The sequence below is a fragment of the Nansenia antarctica genome (genome assembly GCF_963989245.1).
Source record: "Nansenia antarctica genome assembly, chromosome: 14".
Lineage (NCBI taxonomy): Eukaryota > Metazoa > Chordata > Actinopteri > Argentiniformes > Microstomatidae > Nansenia > Nansenia antarctica.
Window position 1 is genome coordinate 22,887,241 of NC_137684.1, and position 22,064 is coordinate 22,909,304.

Consider the following 22,064-nt stretch of genomic DNA (forward strand, 5'->3'; position numbering starts at 1 on the left):
TAGTGCTTCAATTAGTAGCTTTGCAGTGGACCCTTGAGCTAACATGAGGTTTCTATGGAGTGAAAGCAACACACAAAAGGAATTATCATTCACATACAGATGGATTTATAGCATATAGGCTAACCCAATGTGCACTGTGAGATATCACATTTTTCACTGATGTGTGGATTAACATGTCTCATGATGTTCCGAAGGATTAGCCTAGTCATTTGTCATTGTTTGTGAGAGCCATTCTCCCATCCGCACGGTATTGGTATTTGTTTCCCTGAATAGATTTTTTCGTTTTACAGCCACTTTGGCAAATGGTGCATTAGTTAAGCTAGTGATTAGCCCTAGGCATTGTAATGATTTTTCCACAAGTCCACAAGTCCACAAACACAATGTAAGAGTGCTACGGGCTCAAATGTTTATTTTAAGAATTATGTTGCAAATGGTTCGATAGCAAACTGTCAAAGTTTTCAGGATGCATTCGGTATTAGTAATCGTGATTTCACAGAACCAGACAGTAGTCTATATAATATAGATGAATTGGATGTGTCCTGTAATCTATTAAATGATCAACCATAACCACCCACCACAACCTATTGATAGAGAGCCACACAGTGTAGTCCATTAATCATTCCATAACATTTGCTGCAGAGAGGTGAGGATTGGGCCAAATGGTCCCGAATGATGTCCTTGAGAACACTGCCTGCCTTCATTAATTTATCTCTTATTGATTTATTCCTAGGCTTGGATGCTCACAGATCAATAGTCATTTCAGGTAGAGGGTAGTCAACCGAAAGTATTCTAAGACCAACGCTATTCGATTTATTTGATTGTAGTCACATGTGATTATATCAATAATTCACCACTGTGTATATTTCTCTTTTTTTTCCCAGCTAATTGGCCTTCGTTGGGTTCTGCTATGTTAGAAGAGTTTGAGGAGGATGCAACAAGCTTGGATGAACCACCTTCAGCCTTATCAGTGACACACACCAAGGCCTCTGTGCACCCAGACCACACTACAAGAGCAGCTCTCTCCTCCCCCGGTGCCCTACCACCCAAATCTACACTAAACACTAACAATAGTACTGTACTTTCCCAGTGGGGCCTTTCACCTTCTCAAGACTCCAAACTGTTGACCTTGAGGGACCCCCTAGCCACCCTATCCGTCGGCCCAAACCCTCTGTCCACCCCCCCTTTAACCCACAAAGAGCCGGCGATGGGGCCTAGGCAACCCCAAGGCCCAGCCAGACTTTCAAGGGACGTGAAGCTCCCTGGGAATAACTCAATCCTGGCACCTTCCGCTGGAAACCACGTCACAGAATCAGTTAATCAGCCTCCGCAACGGTCAAACACATCCACAACGCCGCCGCCGTCGAACGTCTCTACGACCGCTGGGTCCACATCGCCACAGCTCACGAACCCAAACTCTGATCAGAAAGCTCCAGATGGACACCCGTTACCCCCCAACAACCAATCAGAACAGACTCCCGTCGGACCTCTGGACCCTCTCAATGACCTATTGGAAGCCCAGTCAGACCAGGCCAGACCGGAGGAGTCGAACCAGAATATGTCCCAGAGTGTAGGGAATCTCTCGCTAGCCCCCAAACCCACAAGTCCAGTCATGAACCTGGATCATCTACGTCCTAGCAGTGTCCTCACTTTACAGGGCGACGCCGCCCAAGGTATCCACATGCTCCTGAAACCACCTATAGAGATTCTGGCTTCCAGCTACGTGCCTTTCCTCAGCCCCCATCACCTCACGTCCTCCTTAGGCGAGCCGACCATGGTGCCGCCGGAGGACTTCTTCCCAGTCAACAGCGTGGAGGGGGACTACGGCTCCGGAGACTACGAGGAGACCATGTCTTTCATGGGCTCCGAGGGAGACGACTACTCCATGGCCACCAACGTGCCCACGGACATGTACGACCCGGAGGACTCCAACAAGGAGAGCTACGACACCTCTTTCCCCTCCAGGGCCGGGGTGTCCTTCTCCTCCATGCGTCACGTCGCCGGGTCTCTGTCTTCGGCCAGCCTCACCACAGCTTACAGCCCCGGTCTGAGAAGCGTCCCCCCCTCCACGTCGCTCCATCCCTCTCCCAGCCGCCCCGGCCCGGAGTCGACCCGCACGCCTCCGGGCGGTTTATCCGACGACGGCTCTTACGTGGACTGGACCGACACTTTCGCGGTCGAACCGACGGACACGATCGAACCGACGGACGTCCTCCTGCCGGACATGAACAGTCTGGAGTACTACACCACCCAGCTGACCAAGGACAACTCCTCCAGAGGCAACGTGACCACCTCCAGACATTTCTCCCCGATGCCCGTCAGCGCCACTCACGTCGCGGCCACCGGCGTCTTCACCGCGGACCCGAGTCGCATGCTAAGTGCCACCTACGGAGTGGAGCTTCAGCCCCCTGACAACACCTCCACCTGGGGTGAAGAGGAGACCTCCTCCGACACCTCAGGCCTGGAGCCTCCCGAGTCGACGCCTCACATGGTGAACGTCTCCGAGCCTTTCCCGGAGTCGTCACTAGAACCCACTCCCTCCATGGACCTTTCGTCCTCCCTCTGGGGCGGTCAGGTGTCATCCGCCGAATGGACGAGCTCGGCGCCCACCTCGAGCGACGGACTGGACAGCGATTCCCTGATGTCGGTCCGGCCCGGTGCTACGCAACCGCTGGACGACGACATCATCTCCTCCTCTGCCACGGACATCCAGTGGTTCGTCTCCTCCGCCGTCTCAGAGACGGACCTCCTCAGCGCCTCGCACGTCACTCCGGTACTGACCTGGTCTGCCGCCTTCACCCCGGTCCCTACAGAGCTGGCTGCTGACACCACCATGGAGACCACAGACCCAGCTCCCAACACCACGTCCTCTGTCCCCTCAGTCATGGCTGATGAGGGCGCTGCCACAGGTACTCTGTTCACAGCAATGACTAATGATAGTCAGACTACATTTAGCTCTATAGTCTCCACTCCGCAGGGTACCACTTCCACCATAACTACTACTACTACTACTACCACTAAGGCCTCTGCAACCACCACCACTAAGAGTCCGCCTTCAACTACAGCACGCCAGTACCTCTGTAACTCCACCAAGCCTGGGTACTTAGTCAAAGTCGGTAAGTTAGATGGAGGACTTTGTTGTGTTGATATGCATTTTGAATAACGCAAATTTAGTTACGATTTTATTAAGTAACAATTTCGATAATATTAGTTATTTTATCCCTTCCACAGGATAGACCTGAGTGAATGTTAACATGTTCTGATGATGTTTTCCACCTCAGTAATCTCTAACAATGTATATCATCAGAAAATGTGTCTATTTTCTCAAATGAGATTTCCTCTTCCTCTACAGGTTTTCCCTCTGGGGTCACCATTGGATATGCCAAAACCCAAATCAGAGATATACTGAAGAGCGAATTCAACAAATCACTTGAACTGCAGGTACAGTACTGTACATTATCATTACAAGATCCTTTTATTGCCACACCACCAAGGAAGTGCTTTGGTTCTGGATGGACTATTATTGTGAGAAAGAAAACTACTTGTCAACAACACAATTCCCAGAGGGAGAAAAAGCATTTATTTGCAACTAGTGGAGCAGAGGTAGAAAAAATGTGTAAACCAAAGTGACGTTTAAACTGGTTCCAAATCCTTCAAGGAGGTTTTAACAATTATATTTTTAACATCGAGGGAGAAGGGGCGGTTGTTGGGGGAGTGTACAAGAGCTGTCAGCGACACAGTGTTGTGTGATGTGTTGTGAAATGGACCAAGATAAGAGTGAACTGCAAAAGCAGCCCATTATTGTTTGCCAGGCAGTGACCATGAAAGACTTTTATACAGACAATATACTATAATTGAACAATCCCTGTACATGAGCCCATGGACTCGATCCAGCAATTAAGCTCAATGTGCTGACTCTGTGTTAGCTTTTCATTACAAAGCAGAGTCCTTTAGATAAACAGCCTAACAGCTGTTGTGTAACATCCTCTGAGTTTTAATCAAGCCAGAACTGAAGCTCTTGTAAAGGGGCATTGGGAGTGTGTGTGTGTGTCTGTGTGTGGGTGTGTGTGTGTGCGTGCGTGTGTCTGGGTGTGGGTGTGGGTGTGCGTGCGTGTGTGCGTGTGTGTGTGTGCGTGCGTGTGTCTGGGTGTGTGTGTGTGTGTGTAGGGGAGTACAGGGATGCACTACGAAGGACAGCCCACTTCCTGTATTCTTTATCTCCTGCTCTCTGATAAACAAACCAGCAGAGTTCCAGACTCCAGACGCCACATCGTACCAGAACGTGCCACTGAAGGTCAATGGAAGAAGTACAGTGTACCGTAATGTTTTGGTTTTTATTTTCGTTTCGCCGTAGGTTGTGGACCCCCCTCCCAGGCTGGTGTTCCGGGCGGTGTCGGGTCCGGTGGTGTACACGGCCATATCTGTCATCAACGCCCTGCACCGGTCCGGCCGCCGCTTCCTGTCCATCTCACCCAACTGGACGGTACCGGACCACCGGTACCAGGTCCACTCAGGTACCCGGTCTAAACCAATCATAAGGCTGCTTTATCGCTGCATCTCTGACTTCCGGGACCATGGAAGCACTGGAGCGCTCCGATTTGATTTACCTTTTTTAAGTGCATCGAATAGGCATGTTAGCACGGTGGGCCTGGGGCCATAACCCAATGTAAGGGGACAGAGAGGTATCAGCAGATCAGGTACACTGTCTTTACAGGAGGGCGTTATTGGATTGCTGCGCTCCGATATTCTGTATCATCCTGTCTGTATCGGGGTGATTGTCATGTAATACGATCATCATGTTTTGGAAATTGAATAAAAGTTTTGTGCGATCGGGTTTCTCTGCTCCCCTCATCCCTCGCTGTGGTGTATCTGGTTGTTTGTCACACGGCTGTAGATGTTGTTGTTGATGTTGTTGTTGTTGTTGTTCCACTCGGCAGTGCTGCAGTTTGTGCCCAGCCACATCGACGTGCGCGTCTGCAACTTCAGCGAGGGCGTGGAGAGAGGCCTGACCCTGGCCTACGCCGAGGTCCGCCGCCGCTCGCAGGAGTCCACCAACTTCACCGTGCATGTGAGAGGAGAACCCAGAACACTTTGCGCATTCACACACACACACACACACACACACACACACACACACACACACACACACACAGACACACACACGTCAGTTACAGCAGACAAGACATTTTAAATTTTTGGCATTTAGCAGACGCCTTATTCCAAAGCGACTTACAAATCAATACATTTGACTAAGTAAGCGAATCATCGATCCACCAGTCGTAGCAGGAAAAGTAATCTAGCTCAGGCCAGCGGCCAGCGGCCATTGGCAGTCGTCGTGCTAGGAGAAGAACACGAGCAGTCACTGGAGTCCTCTTCATCGCAGACTCCCATTTCTGTCAGGAGTGCTTAGCTCAGACACGTATTTTCTTTACTAAAGAACACTCACCATGCACCTCGGCTCTGTTCGACGGGAGAAGAAAATGTCAGCTGAAATAAGGTTGGAAGTGGAAAGAAAAGCTGATTTTCCAAAAGAGTCAGTGACCGAGGCCAAGAAATGAAGGGACAAATTGGGTTATTATGTTCTGTATGGAAAAAAAAAGGGCCTATCTCTATCTCTGCCTCTGTCTGAACTTCCCCTGCCTGGGTCTGCTGACGGAGACAAAGCCATACCGCCTCTGGGCATTGCACCAGCGGTATTGTGACTGCAGAACCGGCAGCTAGCTGTACACACACACCCACACCCCCCCCCCCACACACACACACACACACACACACAGCATGTAGCTTTGATTCGATTGGGGAGATCGAGCAGGAGCTGTCGTACTTAATTAGTATTGTTGAGGCCTGGGAGCGAAAGATTGTGATGGCTGAAATGTACGGTCGTGTGACTCTACTGTACTATGCTGTGGAAACACAAGTTCCTGCCTGCCTCAGGGCCAATTTGGATTCAGATCACTATATTCGGTCATTCAAAAAATAAATGACAAGCATAGTTTTTCATTGATTCAGATTTTTAACTGCCTGTTTAAGAAGTGCCTGTGTAGCTGCATTCGAGGTAGCAAAACACAAATACAGTATCGTTCAGACGTCATCGTTTCCGATTCAGACAATGAATTCAACATGAATTCAACATGTTTTTTTTTTACAGTATATATGACGAACGTGCCATAGAAAAACACTATTCATTTCAGTTCCTGAAAAACAGACGCACGGTATTCCTGACTGACCTCTGTACTTTGCTGTGTGTCCAGATCGTGAACATCACCATGAACCAGCCCAAGACCCGGCGTCAGCCCAGAGAGCCGGTGGACATCACCTTCGCCGTGCGCGACGCCAGGGGCTACCTGAAGGGGTCGGAGGTCAGCCACCACCTGAGGCTACTGAACATGGTGGAGTTCAGCTACTACCTGGGCTTCCCCGTGCTGCAGATCGCCGAGCGTGAGTCCTGCACGTCCTGCAGCCTCTCCTCTCTACTTCCTGGACGGTTCATCCTGTTGGCCTTATTCTCTTTCTCTTCTTCTTCCTGTTTCCAACAGCTTTCTACTACCCGGAGTTGAACACCACCCAGCTGCTTCGTTCGTCTTGGGTTAGAACAGGTATATACTTCTCCCTCTGGCTTTGAGGGATATTCCTCTAACTCTTCCAATGGACCTATCGCTAAGCCACGCCCCCTTTGAAAACTCGGATAAACAAACAACGCTTCACTGACAGTGACTGACTGACCGACCGTGACTGAATGACATGCAATGACTTACAACGGCAGGAGTTGGCAAATTTCAGATTTCTGATTTACCACAGCAAGTAATAGACATGTTTTTTAAAGATGACAATAATATTTAGTCTAGAAGCTTTTCACCATCAGATATTAGCGAGTTGTTTGTCCGAGTTTTCTGCCTGTCGTGACTTTTGCTGTGATATGATTGGACAATTTCTATTTTGGGCCGTGGCTTAGCGATAGGTCTAATGATTGGGTAGAGATTCACCTGCAGTGTGCAGATCTGTTTGACCCGGCCATTGGCTATCCTGTACTGACTCCCTCCCCCCCCCCCTCCTCTCCCGTGTGTTAGTGCTGCTGGGAGTGCTGGACCAGCGGGTGGGCGAGGGGACCTTCCAGGCCAAGATGGAGCGTCGCCTGGCCCTGCTGCTGGGGGAGGTGCTGGGGGCGGCCAGGCGTGCCAGGAGGGCCACCAGCGTGGGCAACAACAGTGTTCAGGTACCCACCACTTCAACCACCGTACCGTCGTGACCCCCCCGTCGAAAATAGAACAGTGACTATGTCTCACGAATGAGTCACGCAGAGAGAGATGTGGACAGTTAAGCTTAGTTAACCCCTCAACCAGTGTTGCCAGATTGGGCGTATTCCCGCTACTTATGATAATACAGGGTGGCTTTTAGACTGCGGTTAGGCTGGAAAACAATCCCATCTGGCAACACTGCCCTCAACTAGGCTTCGCCGTGAGACTGAGCCTGGTGTGAAATGAAATGCATGTGGTTACGGGAAGAAGGGTGACGTACACAGGGGCGCAGGAGTCACGTAGAGGTGGTCTTTAGGAGGCGCAGCAGTGTGGTTGACTGTAAAAACAGTCCCCCCCCCCCGCATGGACTGGTAAAAGTTTCCTTCCTCACTTGATTCATTATTATTCCCTGATGTGAGCTCTCTCCATCTCTCCCCTGAACAGAGAGATCCATTATGGAGGACTTTTTCCTGTCTCTCTCTCTCTCTCTATCTCTCTCTCTCTCTCTCCCTCCCTCTCTCTCTCTTTCCAGATCCTCTCTGCCTTACTAATCAAGCTCTGCCTTTTGTGGCTTCCCGTCCCTCCGCACCTGCTCTCTTCTTCTCTCCCTCTCCCTCTCCTCCCCTCCCCTCCGCTTCTCTTCCCCTCCGCTCTCCTCTCCTCTCTCGTTCTCCTCGAACACCGCGGCATTCAGGGAGACAGGACACGGTCGTCATGGCAACGCCACCTATTAATCTCAGGGCCAGCCACTCTCTAAAGACTCACCAAGTCCTTCCCCCCCCCCTGCGTGTTACTCTTGGAAAGCAGTGCACTACAGTGGCTAATAGCAGATCAATTATTAATCATATATCTCTATCTCTCTCTCTCTCTATGTCTCTCTCTCTCTCTCTCTGTGTCTCTCTCTGTCTCTCTCTCACTCTCTCTCTGTCTCTCTCTCTCTCTCTGTCTCTCTCTCTCTCTGTCTCTCTCTCTCTGTCTCTCTCTCCCTGTCTCTCTCTCTCACTCTCTCTCTCTCTCTCACTCTCCTCTGACTCTCTCTCTCTCTCTGTCTCTCTCTCTCTCTGTCTCTCTCTCTCTGTCTCTCTCTCTCTTTCTCTCTCTGTCTCTCTCTCTGTCTCTCTCTCCCTGTCTCTCTCTCTCTCACTCTCTCTCTCACTCTCTCTCTCTCTCTCACACTCTCTCTCTCTGTTTCTCTCTCTCTCACGCACTCTCTGTGGGACTTGGCGTGATGATTAAACCCCACTAGCTCAGTCTTCTCTAGTTGTGCAGAGAGATATTTTATTAAACCCGTGGAGGCTGTCAGGGAGGTGTGATGGTCTACATTCGCAGGCGGGGGAGCTGTCACGGTGATGAATATCACCCTGGGTGAATTGCAACCCTTACAGCGACTGACCTTTCTGCCTCCCTTATCTCCACCGTCTAAACCACACAGACACTTTAACTCTCACCGTCTAACTGGAGGACTGAAGTAGTGTGTAATTTTTGGGGGGGGAGTGGGCGCGCGCGGGGGGGGGGGGGTAAGACGCCTTGGCATGCAACATTTCCTCCTGATAAATCATGAATATGTTCATTGCTCATCAGTAGGTGTGTATTTATTTCACCCTTTGCCTCATTGAGGTACTTTCCATTTCAAAGACTTCCTCATCTCTATCTGGGCTAAACGACAGCGAGACAAGCTCGCGGGAAAGTGTCTCCTTCTAGTCAACACTACTAGAGTTCTGCCTCTCAGTCTCTCACACACACCGAACCGCTAGTCTGCGTCGGCACCCTTCTCACCCCGCAAACCGAGCTGAGCCGAGCCGAGCCGAGCCGTACCGTGCCTGACCTGCTTAGGAATCCAGCATCGTCACGGTCACAGCTGTAACAGTGCTGGGAAGGCAGGGTGACGAGAAGAGAACTGAGCCTGTTCAGTATGGTCTGGGCGGGCCCTGTCGTGTCTAAAGCCCCCCCCACACTCCACCTTGGGAAGAAGCGCCAGGCAGGTGGCAGACAGAGTAGGGGAGGAAGGAGGAGTCGTACCCTGTAGTCATCCTTCCACTCTGATAACCCTGCAGGGCCGGAGGTGGGTTAGTCCCTGGGTTGCCAGATGGGCTGGGTTTTGGTGGATTTTTTTTTTTTTTTTTGACTGGTTAGGCTGGAAATTGTCAGTCCCATCTGGCAACCCTGGTTAGACCCTGGCTGCAAGGAAGCCAGACGTTATTTTTTTCCGTGTCACGTCCTACACCACCTGTCCCTGCTCTCTTCTAGTGACACAGATTGCACACACACACACACACACAGCAAAGGAGTCTAGCAGACGAAAGTTCGTCAAGGGAGCTGTGCTGGAAGCCATATTCAAGCACAGGACTCCTAGGATATAAGAGCCATTAGAAGATTCTCGAACATAATGTGTGTTTCTAATGTGTGCTAGTGCGTGCAGCACTAGTGTCAGTATGGGCGGGCTGTGTGTGTGTGTGTGTGTGTGTGTGTGTGTTTATGTGATATCCATGTGTATCCCTGGCCCCCTCCCTCCCTCCCTCCCTCCAGATCGTGCGGTCGACCAGGCTGGTGGGTGGGGACCACCCTCTGGAGATGGTGTACTTTGTGGACGGTCCCAGCGGACAGAGGCTTCCTGCCGTCAACACGGCCGACATGCTGAACAGCCTGGACGTCCAGAGAGCTGCCATCGTCCTGGGCTACCGCGTCCAGGGCATCCTGGCTCAACGTGAGTCGCTAGGCTAACTCAAACCTCAAACCGGTCCTCCGTGGTTCTGTCACTGGAGCAACACTTAGGTTGTGGGTTTGATGCAATGTACTGTATGTCACTTTGGATAAAGGTGTCAGCTAAACAGCGTATATATTGGAATATATACGTATATCGGAAGACAGAAAGCAATTTGCATAACTCTCTTTGTTCATTCATTGTTTCTTTGTAAGAGGATAAAAAAAACTGTCAGGTTTTTGTCAGGTTAATATAGTAAAATAACAGCTGAGCTAAATTGAGATACTGTATGTAGGAGGAAGCCTTAATAGTGAGCTTCTGATGGATGTGTTTGAGGAGCATCATCTTTGTTCAGAGGCTCTCTTACCAACCCTTTTGTCATCCTGTTGGTAAGCTACTAATCATTGTAGTCTACCTCTTCGAAAGAGAGAGAAAGGATACCGGCTAATTGCTCCCTTGGCTCAGTGTATTGTATGTTTGTGTGTATGTATAGTAACATTTGAACTAATTAGCCTACCTACCCCCTATACCGTATATAAACTCTTATCATCCTCACTAAGGACCCACGTTAGAGATGGAAGCCGTGTTGAGCCTAACACCTCAGGGGGGTTCTGTTCTGTCCCGAGTTTCAGACTGCTCTAGGACTCGACATTAAGGCTTGTCCGCTTCTCTGGGACAAGTGTATTTTATGTTCGGATAAGTGGACTTCCTCCTGCAATTGTCCAACGGACATGTCCAAACAAAAAACTAAAAAGTGCATTAGAAAGCGATGCCGCGCCTCATTCTCGCTGCCTATGATGCTATTTAAGTTGTCTCGTAGTTCATTATCATCACTGTTATAGTGTACATTGTGAGTCGCCTATCACTAGTGCCATTGGCGTGAACACGTATTCAATGCTCCCTAGGGAGAAGTAGAGTGTTAATTAAGCTTATTAGGCAAAGGAACAGAAGAAGAACCAACAGCCAAAATATGTGTGTGTGTGTGTGTGTGTGTGTATCCAATAAGCTGTTTGTTAGCACACACACATAATAATGAACATTCTCTCTCTCTCTCTCTCTCTCTCTCTCTCTCTCTCTCTCTCCCTCTCTCTTTCTCTCTCTTTCTCTCTCTCTCACCCTCTTTCTCTCTTTCTCTCTCTCACCCTCTCTCTATCCCTCTCTCTCTCTCTCTCACCCTCTCTCTCTCTCTCTCTCTCTCTCTCTCTCTCTCTCTCTCTCTCTCTCTCTCTCTCTCTCCTCTAGCCGTGGAGAAGGTGTCCTCCCCCCAGTCTGACAACGAGAACACCAACATGTGGATCATCATCGGCGTGGTGGTGCCTCTGATCGTGGTCATCCTCATCATCTCCATCCTCTACTGGAAGCTGTGTCGCACGGACAAGCTGGAGTTCCAGCCCGACGCCATGACCACTGTCCAGCAGAGACAGAAGGTGAGGAGGAGGAGTGCCGGGTGGGGGGGTGGCGGGCTGTGGTCCAGGGGCGGGGGTGCTCTGTGTCCTAGCTTCTTCATTCACCCTCTTTCAACCAACTGTGACCAATTTTGGCCTGTTTTGACCTATTTTCGAGATTTGTTTTCTTAATCTTTTGTTTTCCAGCTGCCTGCCTCTTTGTCCACCTGTCTGTCTCTGTGTTTTCTTCTTCCAGTCAGACTCGACACGCGTACGTGTGGACACGTCTTCTCCTCTGAGAACGCCCATGTCCATCTTCCTGCCGTGTTGTTTTGGTTCTCTACCCGTCTGTACGGCCTATGATCTCTGTACATGTAACTCTAGGCCTATATTATATTATTATAATATTATTATTATATCCTTATTTTACTTCTTTGGAATACAAAACAAACAGGGGGTGTGCTGAATACTCAGCAATAGCAGCTCAGCATGCAACACAACGCGCATCTCCTTTCATTTTTTAAACTTTTAAATCGCATCCCACGGTCGTCCAATCACGAGTACCGTATCACCCGGATACGAGACTCCTCAAGTCCTAAAAAAAAAAACGGATACGAATAGGAGTACGGAGCGACTCCGGCACACCCCCTCGAAAAGCACCATCCTCCTTCTCTCACTTTCGCACTCATCCTTCTTTCCTCTATCCTCACTCTCGTTCTGTCGTTAGTTATCTGTCAGTGACAGCTACGGTGTTATTCTCTCGTCTACCTTGGGACAGGACAGAGAGAGAGAGAGAGAGAGAGAGATAGCTGTTATCAGCCAGCGGGGCCCCGGCTCCTCTCTGTCTCTCCTGGCTGGGTTATCTGCTCTCTTAACAACATATCTGGGCTCCTCTCGGGGCTCCAGCGCTCAACCGGCTGGACCACGTATTATTCTCCCCTGTCAGTCAGGCACCCCTACTCCTATCCTTGTTATTGGAGGGATAGGCTCGGTGGTGGTGGTGGTGGTGGGGGGCGGGGGGGTGTGCCCCCCCCCCACACCCCGCCCCCCCCACCAGTTTGTGGGTGGTCTCTGTGCTGGTTGACAGTGGAGAGTTAAGCTGCAGTATCTCCCTCGCTCGCTGAGAAGCAGAAGGGGGCGAGAAAGCAAAAAAAAAATAAAAAATGAGAAAAGCCCGGAGGATAACACATGAAAGCATTTTTCAGCGAAAACACTTTGTAGTATTATAATTCTTCTCATGTGGTCCTGGCGGGAGACGAGAGCTCGCCTGGGTCTGCGAGAGGCTGTGCTCACCGGCTCTCTGCCTCCCTGATGCCGTACGTGGTTACAGTATAATATGCTGGTGCTAAAGTAGAGAGTACACTAGCTAGTGCTCTCTCTCTTGCTCTCTCTCTCTCTCCCTTTCTCTCTCTCTCTCCCTCTCTCTCTCTCTCTCTCCCTCTCTCTCTCTCCCTCTCTCTCGCTCTCTTGCTCTCTCTCCCTCTCTCTCTCCTCTCTCTCTCTCTCCCTCTCTCTCCGTCTCTCTCTCTCTCTCTCTCTCTCTCTCTCTCTCTCTCTCTCTCTCTCTCTCTCTCTCTCTCTCTCCTTCCCTGCTGGCAGTGATCAGGCCTCATGCAGGAGAGGATCACACACACACACTCCCCTCTGTGTGGTTCTCCACAGTTAATGGAGCTCTCAGCGCTGTAACGCCACACCGGCCCTCCTCTCATCCGGGACTGCCCCCGAAGTGGTGCCCCCCCCCCCCATACCCCCACCACACCCCGACACACAGCATACCCTCTGTGTAATCCACTCTCATCAAGACTCCACCCTGGATCGGCTCTGGCTGGCCTAGCCTAGCCTGTAGCGCTGCTGTGGGCTAGTGGTGGTGGTAGGATCAGTGTTGCCAGATTGGGCGTATTCCCGCCCAATTGGGCTACTTATGATCACACTGGCCGGCTTTTAGACTGTGGTTAGCCTGGAAAATAATCCCCTCTGGCAACACTGTGTAGGATATCCCTGTGGTGGTGGTGGTGGTGGTGAGATGTTCATAGCTTTAATAACGGCTGCTCATCTGTGTGCTTTTGAATGAATGAATGAATGAATGAATGGTCTTTATTGTCATTGCTACAGTACAGGTACCAAACAACGACATTTAGGAGGGGTGGCTCCCCTGGTGTTAGGAAAGGGAAAAAAAAAAAAAAAACTTTTAGAAAAAGAATAAAATCACAAGAAGGTAAGGAGCTGGTTTACATAAATAAAGGCTATGTACACAATCCACTGTACTATACTGCACAGATAGTCAACTAACTTGACTTGGACTTGGACTTCTGACAGGATCAGTCTGTCTGACTGACCGTGTGGTTATGTGTTATTATCTCATTGATCGACCCGTCTATCAGGCTCCTATTCCCTTCCCAACCTGGGTCGAACCCGGGCCGTTCCCTCCAGTCTGGTCTGGTATCGGAGCGAGGGGACGGAGCAGGAGAATGTAGGCTTCCCTCCGACCTGTGTAACAACAATCCTTCAATACCTTAACTTAACACCTCTCCTCCTCTTTCCATATCTCGTCCAGTCCCCTACCTCGTTAGGGGAGTCCACCGCATTCAGGCAATCAATGTCCCCTGTTCCAATCAAGAGGGCTATAGAGATTAGTGAGGAAGAGGAAGAGGAGGAGGAGGAAGAAGAAGAAGAAGAATATGAGGAGGAGGAGGAGGATAAGAATGGGAAGGTAGTTTGAGCAGATGCCCGGTAGTTTGTAGAAGATCCTAAAGAGAATGGTAGTGAGTAGTAGAAGAGTTGACTCCAATGGCAGTGAGTAGAAGAGTTGACTCCAATGGTAGTGAGTAGAAGAGTTGACTCCAATGGTAGTGAGTAGAAGTCCTTATAGGAGACGTCTCCTGTAATGCTTAGAGGTCCTGGATGCTCGTCACCTCTTCACCTGTATCACTCCATGACCTATGACCCCCTGCTTCTGCCCAGGGGCCTATGGTTCCCACCAAGGGCAAACAGAAAAGTGAGAGCTCCGAGGAAGAGGAGGAGGAGGAAGAAGAGGAGGAGGAGGAAGAAGAGGAGGAAGAAGAAGAGACAGAGAAAAAGAGAACGTTGTTGAAAGGGAAAAAACAGGAGGTATAATGGAGCCTAGTTGGAGCTAGGTGATGTATAGTCCCACTAGAGACTAGTGTCTGTGTCGTGGGCCTGTACAGGCCGTACCCTGAGGTTCTGATCTACTACGGAGTGCTCCGACAGTCCATCCAGACCAGATATTATTATCATTTTTACATAGTATTAGTTTGACATACAGTACCAGTCAAAAGTTTGGACACACATCCCCCATTCAATTGAATGGGAAAGCATGCCCAAACTTTTGACCGGTACTGTATTGGTCTGATATTAGCCTCATGTGTTATTGATTAGGGGGGATTACAAGAGCGCTGTCATGGGTTTAGATGCTTATCATCACTGCAGCCGTGGAATTTTCATGCATTCGGAAAATAGACTACAGGCCGGGTTTGGCTTAAGCCTAATCCTAGATTAAAAAGCATCTTCGGTGGAGATTTTACATTGAAAGTGTGATTTAGTCCAGGACTAGGCCTCAAGCCTTGTCTGTGAACCCGGCCCTATATATCGGAGACTGTACTCTATATGGTCTCTCTAATCCCTCAGACATTCAGTAGTAGACTTATCGTCACGGTTAGTAGCTCTACTCTCTCCTATTGGCTGATGGATGATCCCCCAGACGTCCAATCGGACGAGGAGAAAGTAGAGATTAGTGGTGTGTGAGTAGAGTTAACGGCTCTAGACGTGTTGTGTTGTACTTTTCTATTCAGCTGTAGTTTTGCTGTCGACAAATAAGCCCAGGAGAGTTGGTATTGACGCGTGTTCCTGTTTGAAGACAAGCCTGATTTACATGCAGGAGAGAGAAGCAGAGCCACACACACACACACACACACACACACACACACACACACACACCTACATACACACACACACAACCTCCCAGGGGACACTCTGGATTAGGTTTTCACTCAGACAAGCGTCTGATGAAGCCATCCACATGTCTCAGTCTATCAGAGCAGTAGACTAGACAACACTGTGTACCTTCACCAGTACCCTGATGGGTGATCTGCCATAAGGAAAACAGTACGCATACTACGGTTGGGCAGATATTCCATATTACATTTAAACGCTTCAAACTCCAGATATGTACATATTTTGTGCCTTATTTCGAAAGGGAAAACACATCTAACGATGACAACATGTTTCATCATTTCGACTATTTCCAACACCTGCCTGCTCCACTATACTTCAGGATGGAAGATATTATGGTGTGTCGTGATATTTATTTTCTTGAATAATATCGTAAACAAGAAAATGTGGATATCGCTCCAGCCCCGTTCTAACATGATTTTGAGGGTCACAGCGTAGCGGGGGGGAATCGTTCTCATTGGATATTGAACGAGTCACAATCCCTGAATGGTTGGACTGAATTCTGGAACCGACAATGTGATGTATGCAAATTTGCATCCAACTCAGTGACCGTTAAAATGGTTAACTGTAACACACATGACACACACACACACACACACACACGCAAGAGGCACACACATAAACACACACACACACACACACACACACACACACACACACACACACACACACACACACACACCCCGCCCCCAGTGTCTCTGTTTACCCCAGTGCAGTGAGAAAGCCCCTGGGCGTCAGCCTCCAGTACACTCTGCTGCTTCTGTGTTCACCCCTGAGGACAGACAGACAGACAGACAGACAGACAGACAGACCCGTGTGTTCCTCCCAGTGTCCCTCTCCTGGTTATTATTCATTCTGTTTGTCTGAGTTTCCTAGCAACACATCAGTCATTTAGCCCAGCCGCTTCCCTCACTCAAGTCTCTCTCTCCCTAGCTCCCCCCCTCTCTCTCTCTCTCTCTCTCTCTCTCTCTCTCTCTCTCTCTCTCTCTCTCTCTCTCTCTCGCTCTCTGACTCACTCTCTCTCTCCCCCTCGTTCTCTCTCTCTCTCTCTCTCTCTCTCTCTCTCTCTCTCTTTCTCTCTCTCTCTCTCTCTCCGTCTGAGGGGAATAGAAATGCAGCCTGTTGGCCTACTTATGTCTGTCTGTCTGTCTGTCTGTCCCTGGTGCAGTCCTCCTGTACGCGTCTGACAATGCCCTCCCTTAGGTCCATAAGCACACGCTGGCAAACCAATGACCCTGTGATATTTATTCTCCCCTCTCTCTCTCCTCTCTATTTTCTCTCTATTTTCATTTATCTTCCTGATCCTGTCCCTCTCCTCCACCCCCTCTGTCCTCCCTCTCCTTTTCTATCCATCCTGCTCCCGTCTCCCTCTTCTCTCTTCTACCCTCCACCCCTCCTCTCCTCCACCCCCCTCCTGCCCCCCATCCCTCCTCTCGTCTCCTCCTCCTCCTCTCACCTTCAGCTGCAGGCCCCCAGCGTGAAGGGCTTTGACTTTGCCAAGCTGCACCTGGGTCAGCACAGCAAGGATGACATCATGGTCATCCAGGAGCCCGGCCCGGCCCCCGCCGCCTCCTCCAAGGACGCCACGCAGTCGTCGGAGAACGGGGACCTGCCCACCCCCTCCACCAAGGCCTCCGCCTCCTCCACCAAGGCCTCCCGCAACGGCCGCCGGAGAGGGAGGTCAGTGTCCCACACAGAGCCAACAACGGCACGGTCCCAACGACGTCATTCCTATACTGTACCAACGTCTATCAACGGGCCTGATACATTGTTATGCGGCTGTGTTATTCATCGGTTACCTCAGCAGAGAGACATCCAGACAAAGGGGTCGGACCGGCCGCTCTTCCGTTCACGACAGCCCCTCTCATCCGTTATTCATGTGCAGTGCTAGTCGTCGGTCGCTGTCAAATGTTGGGGGTTTTCCCTTCCAGAGCAATTCCATATATACACACACACACACACACATGTGAATGAGACACCTTTATCAAAGAAACATTGACTTTTAGTTTGGTAGTTTGATATGGTCACACTCCTCCTTGTAAGGGACTCTTACAATGTTTGTACTCTAGAATGTAGACTTCACTGCTACCACACTGGGGGTGAATCCCAACTCTTCTCACACATCACAGCTAACTCTAATGATTCTATCAGTATGTTACAGTGATGGTCAGATTAAGAAAGCTGTAACTGAGGTGATTGTCATCACTTATTGATTGAAGCAGATCAATGAGGTTGTAATGGCTCTTAGTCCTCTGGTTAGGAGTGATGAGCTGCTGACAGTAATGTAGTACACTAGAGTGATAGAATGAACGAGAAGGAGGATTAATATAGACGTATTGCGACTCTCTTGACAGGCAGCACTCCAGAAGCTGAATGGGATTTTAATTATACTGTCAATGGGAGAAGTGCTAGTAAAGAATTACTCCCAAAAGTTTCTCTCTTTCGTAAAAAAAAAAAAAAAAAAAGGGGAAAGAAAAGCTGCCACATAAAAGTGTTTCCTCCTGGATTTAAAATTCAAAGGGTTGTGATGCTGCAGTTTAAAAAGCTGTTGTTTTAATGGCAGACAATGTTGTGTTTCAGTCTGGCTGGCTGGACTCTCTGGCTGATGTGTGTGTGTGTGTGTGTGTGTGTGTGTGTGTGTGTGTGTGTGTGTGTGTGTGTGTGTGTGTGTGTGTATGTGTGTGTGTGTGTGTGTGTGCATCTGTCTGTGTGTGTGTGTGTGTGTGTGTGTGTGTGTGTGTGCGTCTGTCTGTGTGTGTGTGTGTGTGTGTGTGTGTGTGTGCATCTGTCTGTCTGCGTGTGTGTCTGTGTGTGTGTGTGTCTGTCTGTCTGTCTGCGTGTGTGTCTGTGTCTGTGTGTGTGTGTGTGTGTGTGTGTGTGTGTCTCCTCTCTGGGCAGGATATCTCCGTCAGACGGTGAGTCCATGGCGAGCGAGCGGTCCAGTGAGGAGAGGGAGTCACCTGAGGAGAACCTGCGGACCGTCGCCACCGCCCACGACAGCCGGCACGCCCGCAAGATACCCACCACTGTTTTAAATGGCAAGTATCCATGGCAACACTACTCACCAAATACAGAGAGTAGGGAAGGGGAGAGAGAGAGGGAGAGAGAGAGGGAGAGCAAATAGACAAAGAGACAAAGAGAAATAGCACCTCAAGCAGAGAGGAAAAACAAGGAAAGAGAGACTTTTGACAGACAGCGAGAGGTGGGGGTGATAGATATATAAAGAGAGAGTGAGTGTGTGTGTGTGTGTGTGTGTGTGTGTGTGTGTGTGTGTGTGTGTGTGTGTGTGTGTGTGTGTGTGTGTGTGTGTGTGTGTGATAGCCTGTTGAAAGGCGCAGACCAGCCTTGTAGTGCCACTCTGGCCTCAGTGATCAGTGCTGAGTGTGTGTGTGTGTGTGTGTGTGTGTGTGTGTGTGTGTGTGTGTGTGTGTGTGTGTGTGCGTGCGTGTGCGTGTGCGTGTGCGTGTGCGTGTGCGTGTGTGTGTGCGTGTGCGTGTGCGTGCATGTGTGTGTGGGGTGCAGACAGAGCCAGGCACACACTGAATCTGACTCACCACAGAGGAATGGCTGCAGCTCCGGCCTCCCTTCCCCTCCCCTCCCCTCCCCTCCCCTCCCCTCCCCATCCCCTCCCTGTATTGTCTACTGTACATACATGGCCTCTCTGGCTCCAGACTCAGCCTCTATGACCTTATCCTCAACCCAACCTCCCATCCCCCCTCTCTCTTCAGTCTATAGCCCATATACACATACACATTACAGACAACACTGTATATACATGCCCTGGCCATGCACTACTTCTGTAGTCTGGGCTGGTCAAGTGTATGGCGTATACACTGACCTCTTAGCCCATCCGAAACATAACCCTCCCACCCCTCCCACCCCACCCATTAATGTCCTGTGCTTATACGATCTCCGCCAGGGCCCAGTCGGCCCCCCCAGGTCGACTCCAGGCCGTGCCAAACACAGCCGACTCCTTTTCGCCGACTCCCGCAGACTAAATAGACTTAGCGAGGACAAGGAGAGCAACGTTATCAGCGTTGGAATTCTCTCCCTCTCTCTCTCTCAAAATGAGTCACTTCGCCCTCTGCCTCCCCTCTCTCTCTCTCCCTTTTTCTCCCTCCCTCCCTCCCTCTGTTTTGTTCTGTTCTCGTTCCCGTACGGACGGTTAGAGAGTGACAGTTGGGGGCTTAGGGGTAACGTAAACAGTGGTGATGTAGCGCAGGGGCTGTTGAAAGGTGAGGTGATTCCGTCGACCGATGTCCGTTCATGTGATTCAGTCTCTTAATACCCGAGTTTGATGGTAACGTCAGGGCAAATTCATTTCGTATGGCCAGGTTGTTAAACAGGATATCGCCTGTATACACACAGTTCCTTTCTATTTCTTCTTGTATAACGTTTTTTGGACTCTTTTGTACTTTTTATTTGATTTGGACTCTCTCTGTGTCTTTATTGTGTTCTTTCTCCTCTTCCTTCCCTTGACTCTCTCTCTCTCTCTCGTCTGTCGTGGCTTTCAGGGAAGAATAGAATCGGTAAGAGTCCTCTCCTGCTGTCCGTGTGTTCGTCCGTAGTAAACGTCAGGTTTTGTCGCCGCGCGTAGCCGTGGCGTGCTTGTCCGTGTTTGTCTGTGAGCTTTGTGTGTCGTCGCTTCACGTCGTCCGTCCCCTGCCCGCTACTCCGACGGAGAGAGGGTGTTGTTCACCAACAAGGGGCCGTCCTTCTCAAACCACCACAGTGCTCTTTGTTCGGGAAATGTTTTCACTTTTTAACTTACCATGAGCATGCCTCCTTTTGTTGTTATCGTTTCCCATGCCAGGAATGATGATCAGCCACTTTTACTTTGAGAGTTGAGAGTTTGGGGAATAATCTGGGTGTATGATGCAACGTTGCAACACAATGGCCTGGTTTCATGGACGCCGATTAAGACTAATCCTAGACTAAACAGCATCCTCAATGGAGATTTTCCATTGCAAGTGCGACTTAATCCTGGACTGATCTTAAGCCTTGTCTGTGAAACCGGCCCCAAAGCCTCATCCTTGTGCTGTCTGCCCCCTGGTGGTGACTAGAGTTACATGACATGTCTTTTTTTCTTTTTCTTTTTTACTCAAGTGTCTAGATATTCTATCATGGCTATAGTGTTGACCTTTGACCTCTCTCCCTCAGGTCCTCCCCCTATGAACGGTCCCCTGAGCGGTACGGACGAGCAGCTGTCCTCCGCCTCCATCTTTGAGCACGTGGACCGGATGTCCCGCTCCGCCGACGGAACCAGGCGGCTGTCCAATAAGATCCAGCTGATCGCCATGCAGCCCATGCCGGTCCCGCCCCAGCACCCCCTTAGCCCCGCCGCCAACGGCAGAGTGACCGACACCAACAAGTACAACAAGGAGGTGAGACGGACTGACCCTCCACTCTCTTAGAGGCTTCTCTCAGACAGACTGACCCTCCACTCTCTCAGAGGGCTTCTCTCAGACACACTGACCCTCCACTCTCTTAGAGGGCTTCTCTCAGACACACTGACCCTCCGCTGTCTTAGAGGGCTTCTCTCAGACGGACTGACCCTCCACTCTCCTAGACGCTTCTCTCAGACAGACTGACCCTCCGCTCTCTCAGAGGGCTTCTCTCAGACAGACTGACCCTCCACTCTCTTAGAGGGCTTCTCTCAGACAGACTGACCCTCCACTCTCTCAGACGGCTTCTCTCAGACCACAGTGTCGCAGTACAACTGGATGGACATTTGTTACCGTGTATCATTCATAATCACGTTTGCTTTTATATTACAGACAGAATGAGTCTAGACAGTTATTTATGAAACATTAAATGGACAATTTCATTACCTTAACATCTATCCTCTGTCCTTTCGTATTCATAAAAGATGGAGGAGGGGAGGAGGGTGGCCACTTGTCGTGCCCACACCAAATGAAGCGGCATTACGTCACAGACGTGTCTACATTTTCAAAAATGTCAAACATCTGTAATGTCCTTGTTTTTTATATATATCTTCAAATGCTTCGACATAGTAACACATTGTAGTGCCCTCTATCAGGCTGTCGACTGCCATAAATATTGACGTAGCAGGGCAAATTCTCAGACCATTAGAAAATTCTGGGCCAATGTTCTTTCTTGTCATATCAATTTTCTTTTTAACACCCCATAGAGAGATGTGCACCACATTTTTCACAATTTTGCACCTGCAGAAAAATCCATCATGGCAGACCTTATAGGTTCTTGGGGCAAATATGTTCCCCATGAGGAAAGACATAGATATACATTTTCATCCAACAGAGTGGAAAAGCCAGCATTCTGAAGTTAATGATTTACTTTTTGGTTATTATAGCGCCACCTATGGTCTAATCATGGTCATTCTTTCTGCCATAGTTACTGATGCTCTCTAGTTGTGGCATGCAAATTCATAGCATTTTTGGTCAGGGACTTTTTGAGCTATTTGACTAAAGCGGGGAAAAGAATAAGAAGAAGTATACCACCAATAACAATACTGTGGAACACAAAAAATGTTATTACCCAGTTCCTCACATGGGACAACTGTATGAGCATCCCACTTGTATGTGGAGTTGTCCTCTCTCCCTTCTGGTGTAGACGTGCTGTAGTCTGGTCTACCCTAACAGCTGCACCTGGCTAGGTGTGTCTCACATCAGTCCTGTGATGTGTCTCTGCTTTATTAAAGTGCTCCTCTGTGGCTCAGCTGGTAGAGCAGGGCGTTAAAAAAACACTTAGGTTGCGGTTGTGATTCCCGCTGGGACCATATACACTGAAACATGTACA

General features: G+C 49.7%; 1 protein-coding gene across 1 annotated transcript in view; it reads left to right on the top strand.

The window, feature by feature from the left end:
• Positions 1-1,204: 1,204 nt before the first annotated feature.
• LOC308169993 (UPF0606 protein KIAA1549) overlaps positions 1,205-22,064 on the top strand; it is a gene marked incomplete at both ends in the record, with an annotated part of 28,817 nt that continues 7,957 nt past the window's right edge. The window contains 12 exons of the mRNA XM_080544724.1: positions 1,205-3,113; positions 3,350-3,438; positions 4,352-4,511; positions 4,935-5,065; positions 6,249-6,435; positions 6,534-6,593; positions 7,065-7,210; positions 9,759-9,936; positions 11,176-11,360; positions 16,750-16,967; positions 18,186-18,325; positions 20,448-20,671. Of these exons, the coding sequence (XP_080400850.1) occupies positions 1,205-3,113; positions 3,350-3,438; positions 4,352-4,511; positions 4,935-5,065; positions 6,249-6,435; positions 6,534-6,593; positions 7,065-7,210; positions 9,759-9,936; positions 11,176-11,360; positions 16,750-16,967; positions 18,186-18,325; positions 20,448-20,671 (3,627 nt within the window). The remainder of the gene's footprint in view (positions 3,114-3,349; positions 3,439-4,351; positions 4,512-4,934; positions 5,066-6,248; positions 6,436-6,533; positions 6,594-7,064; positions 7,211-9,758; positions 9,937-11,175; positions 11,361-16,749; positions 16,968-18,185; positions 18,326-20,447; positions 20,672-22,064) is intronic.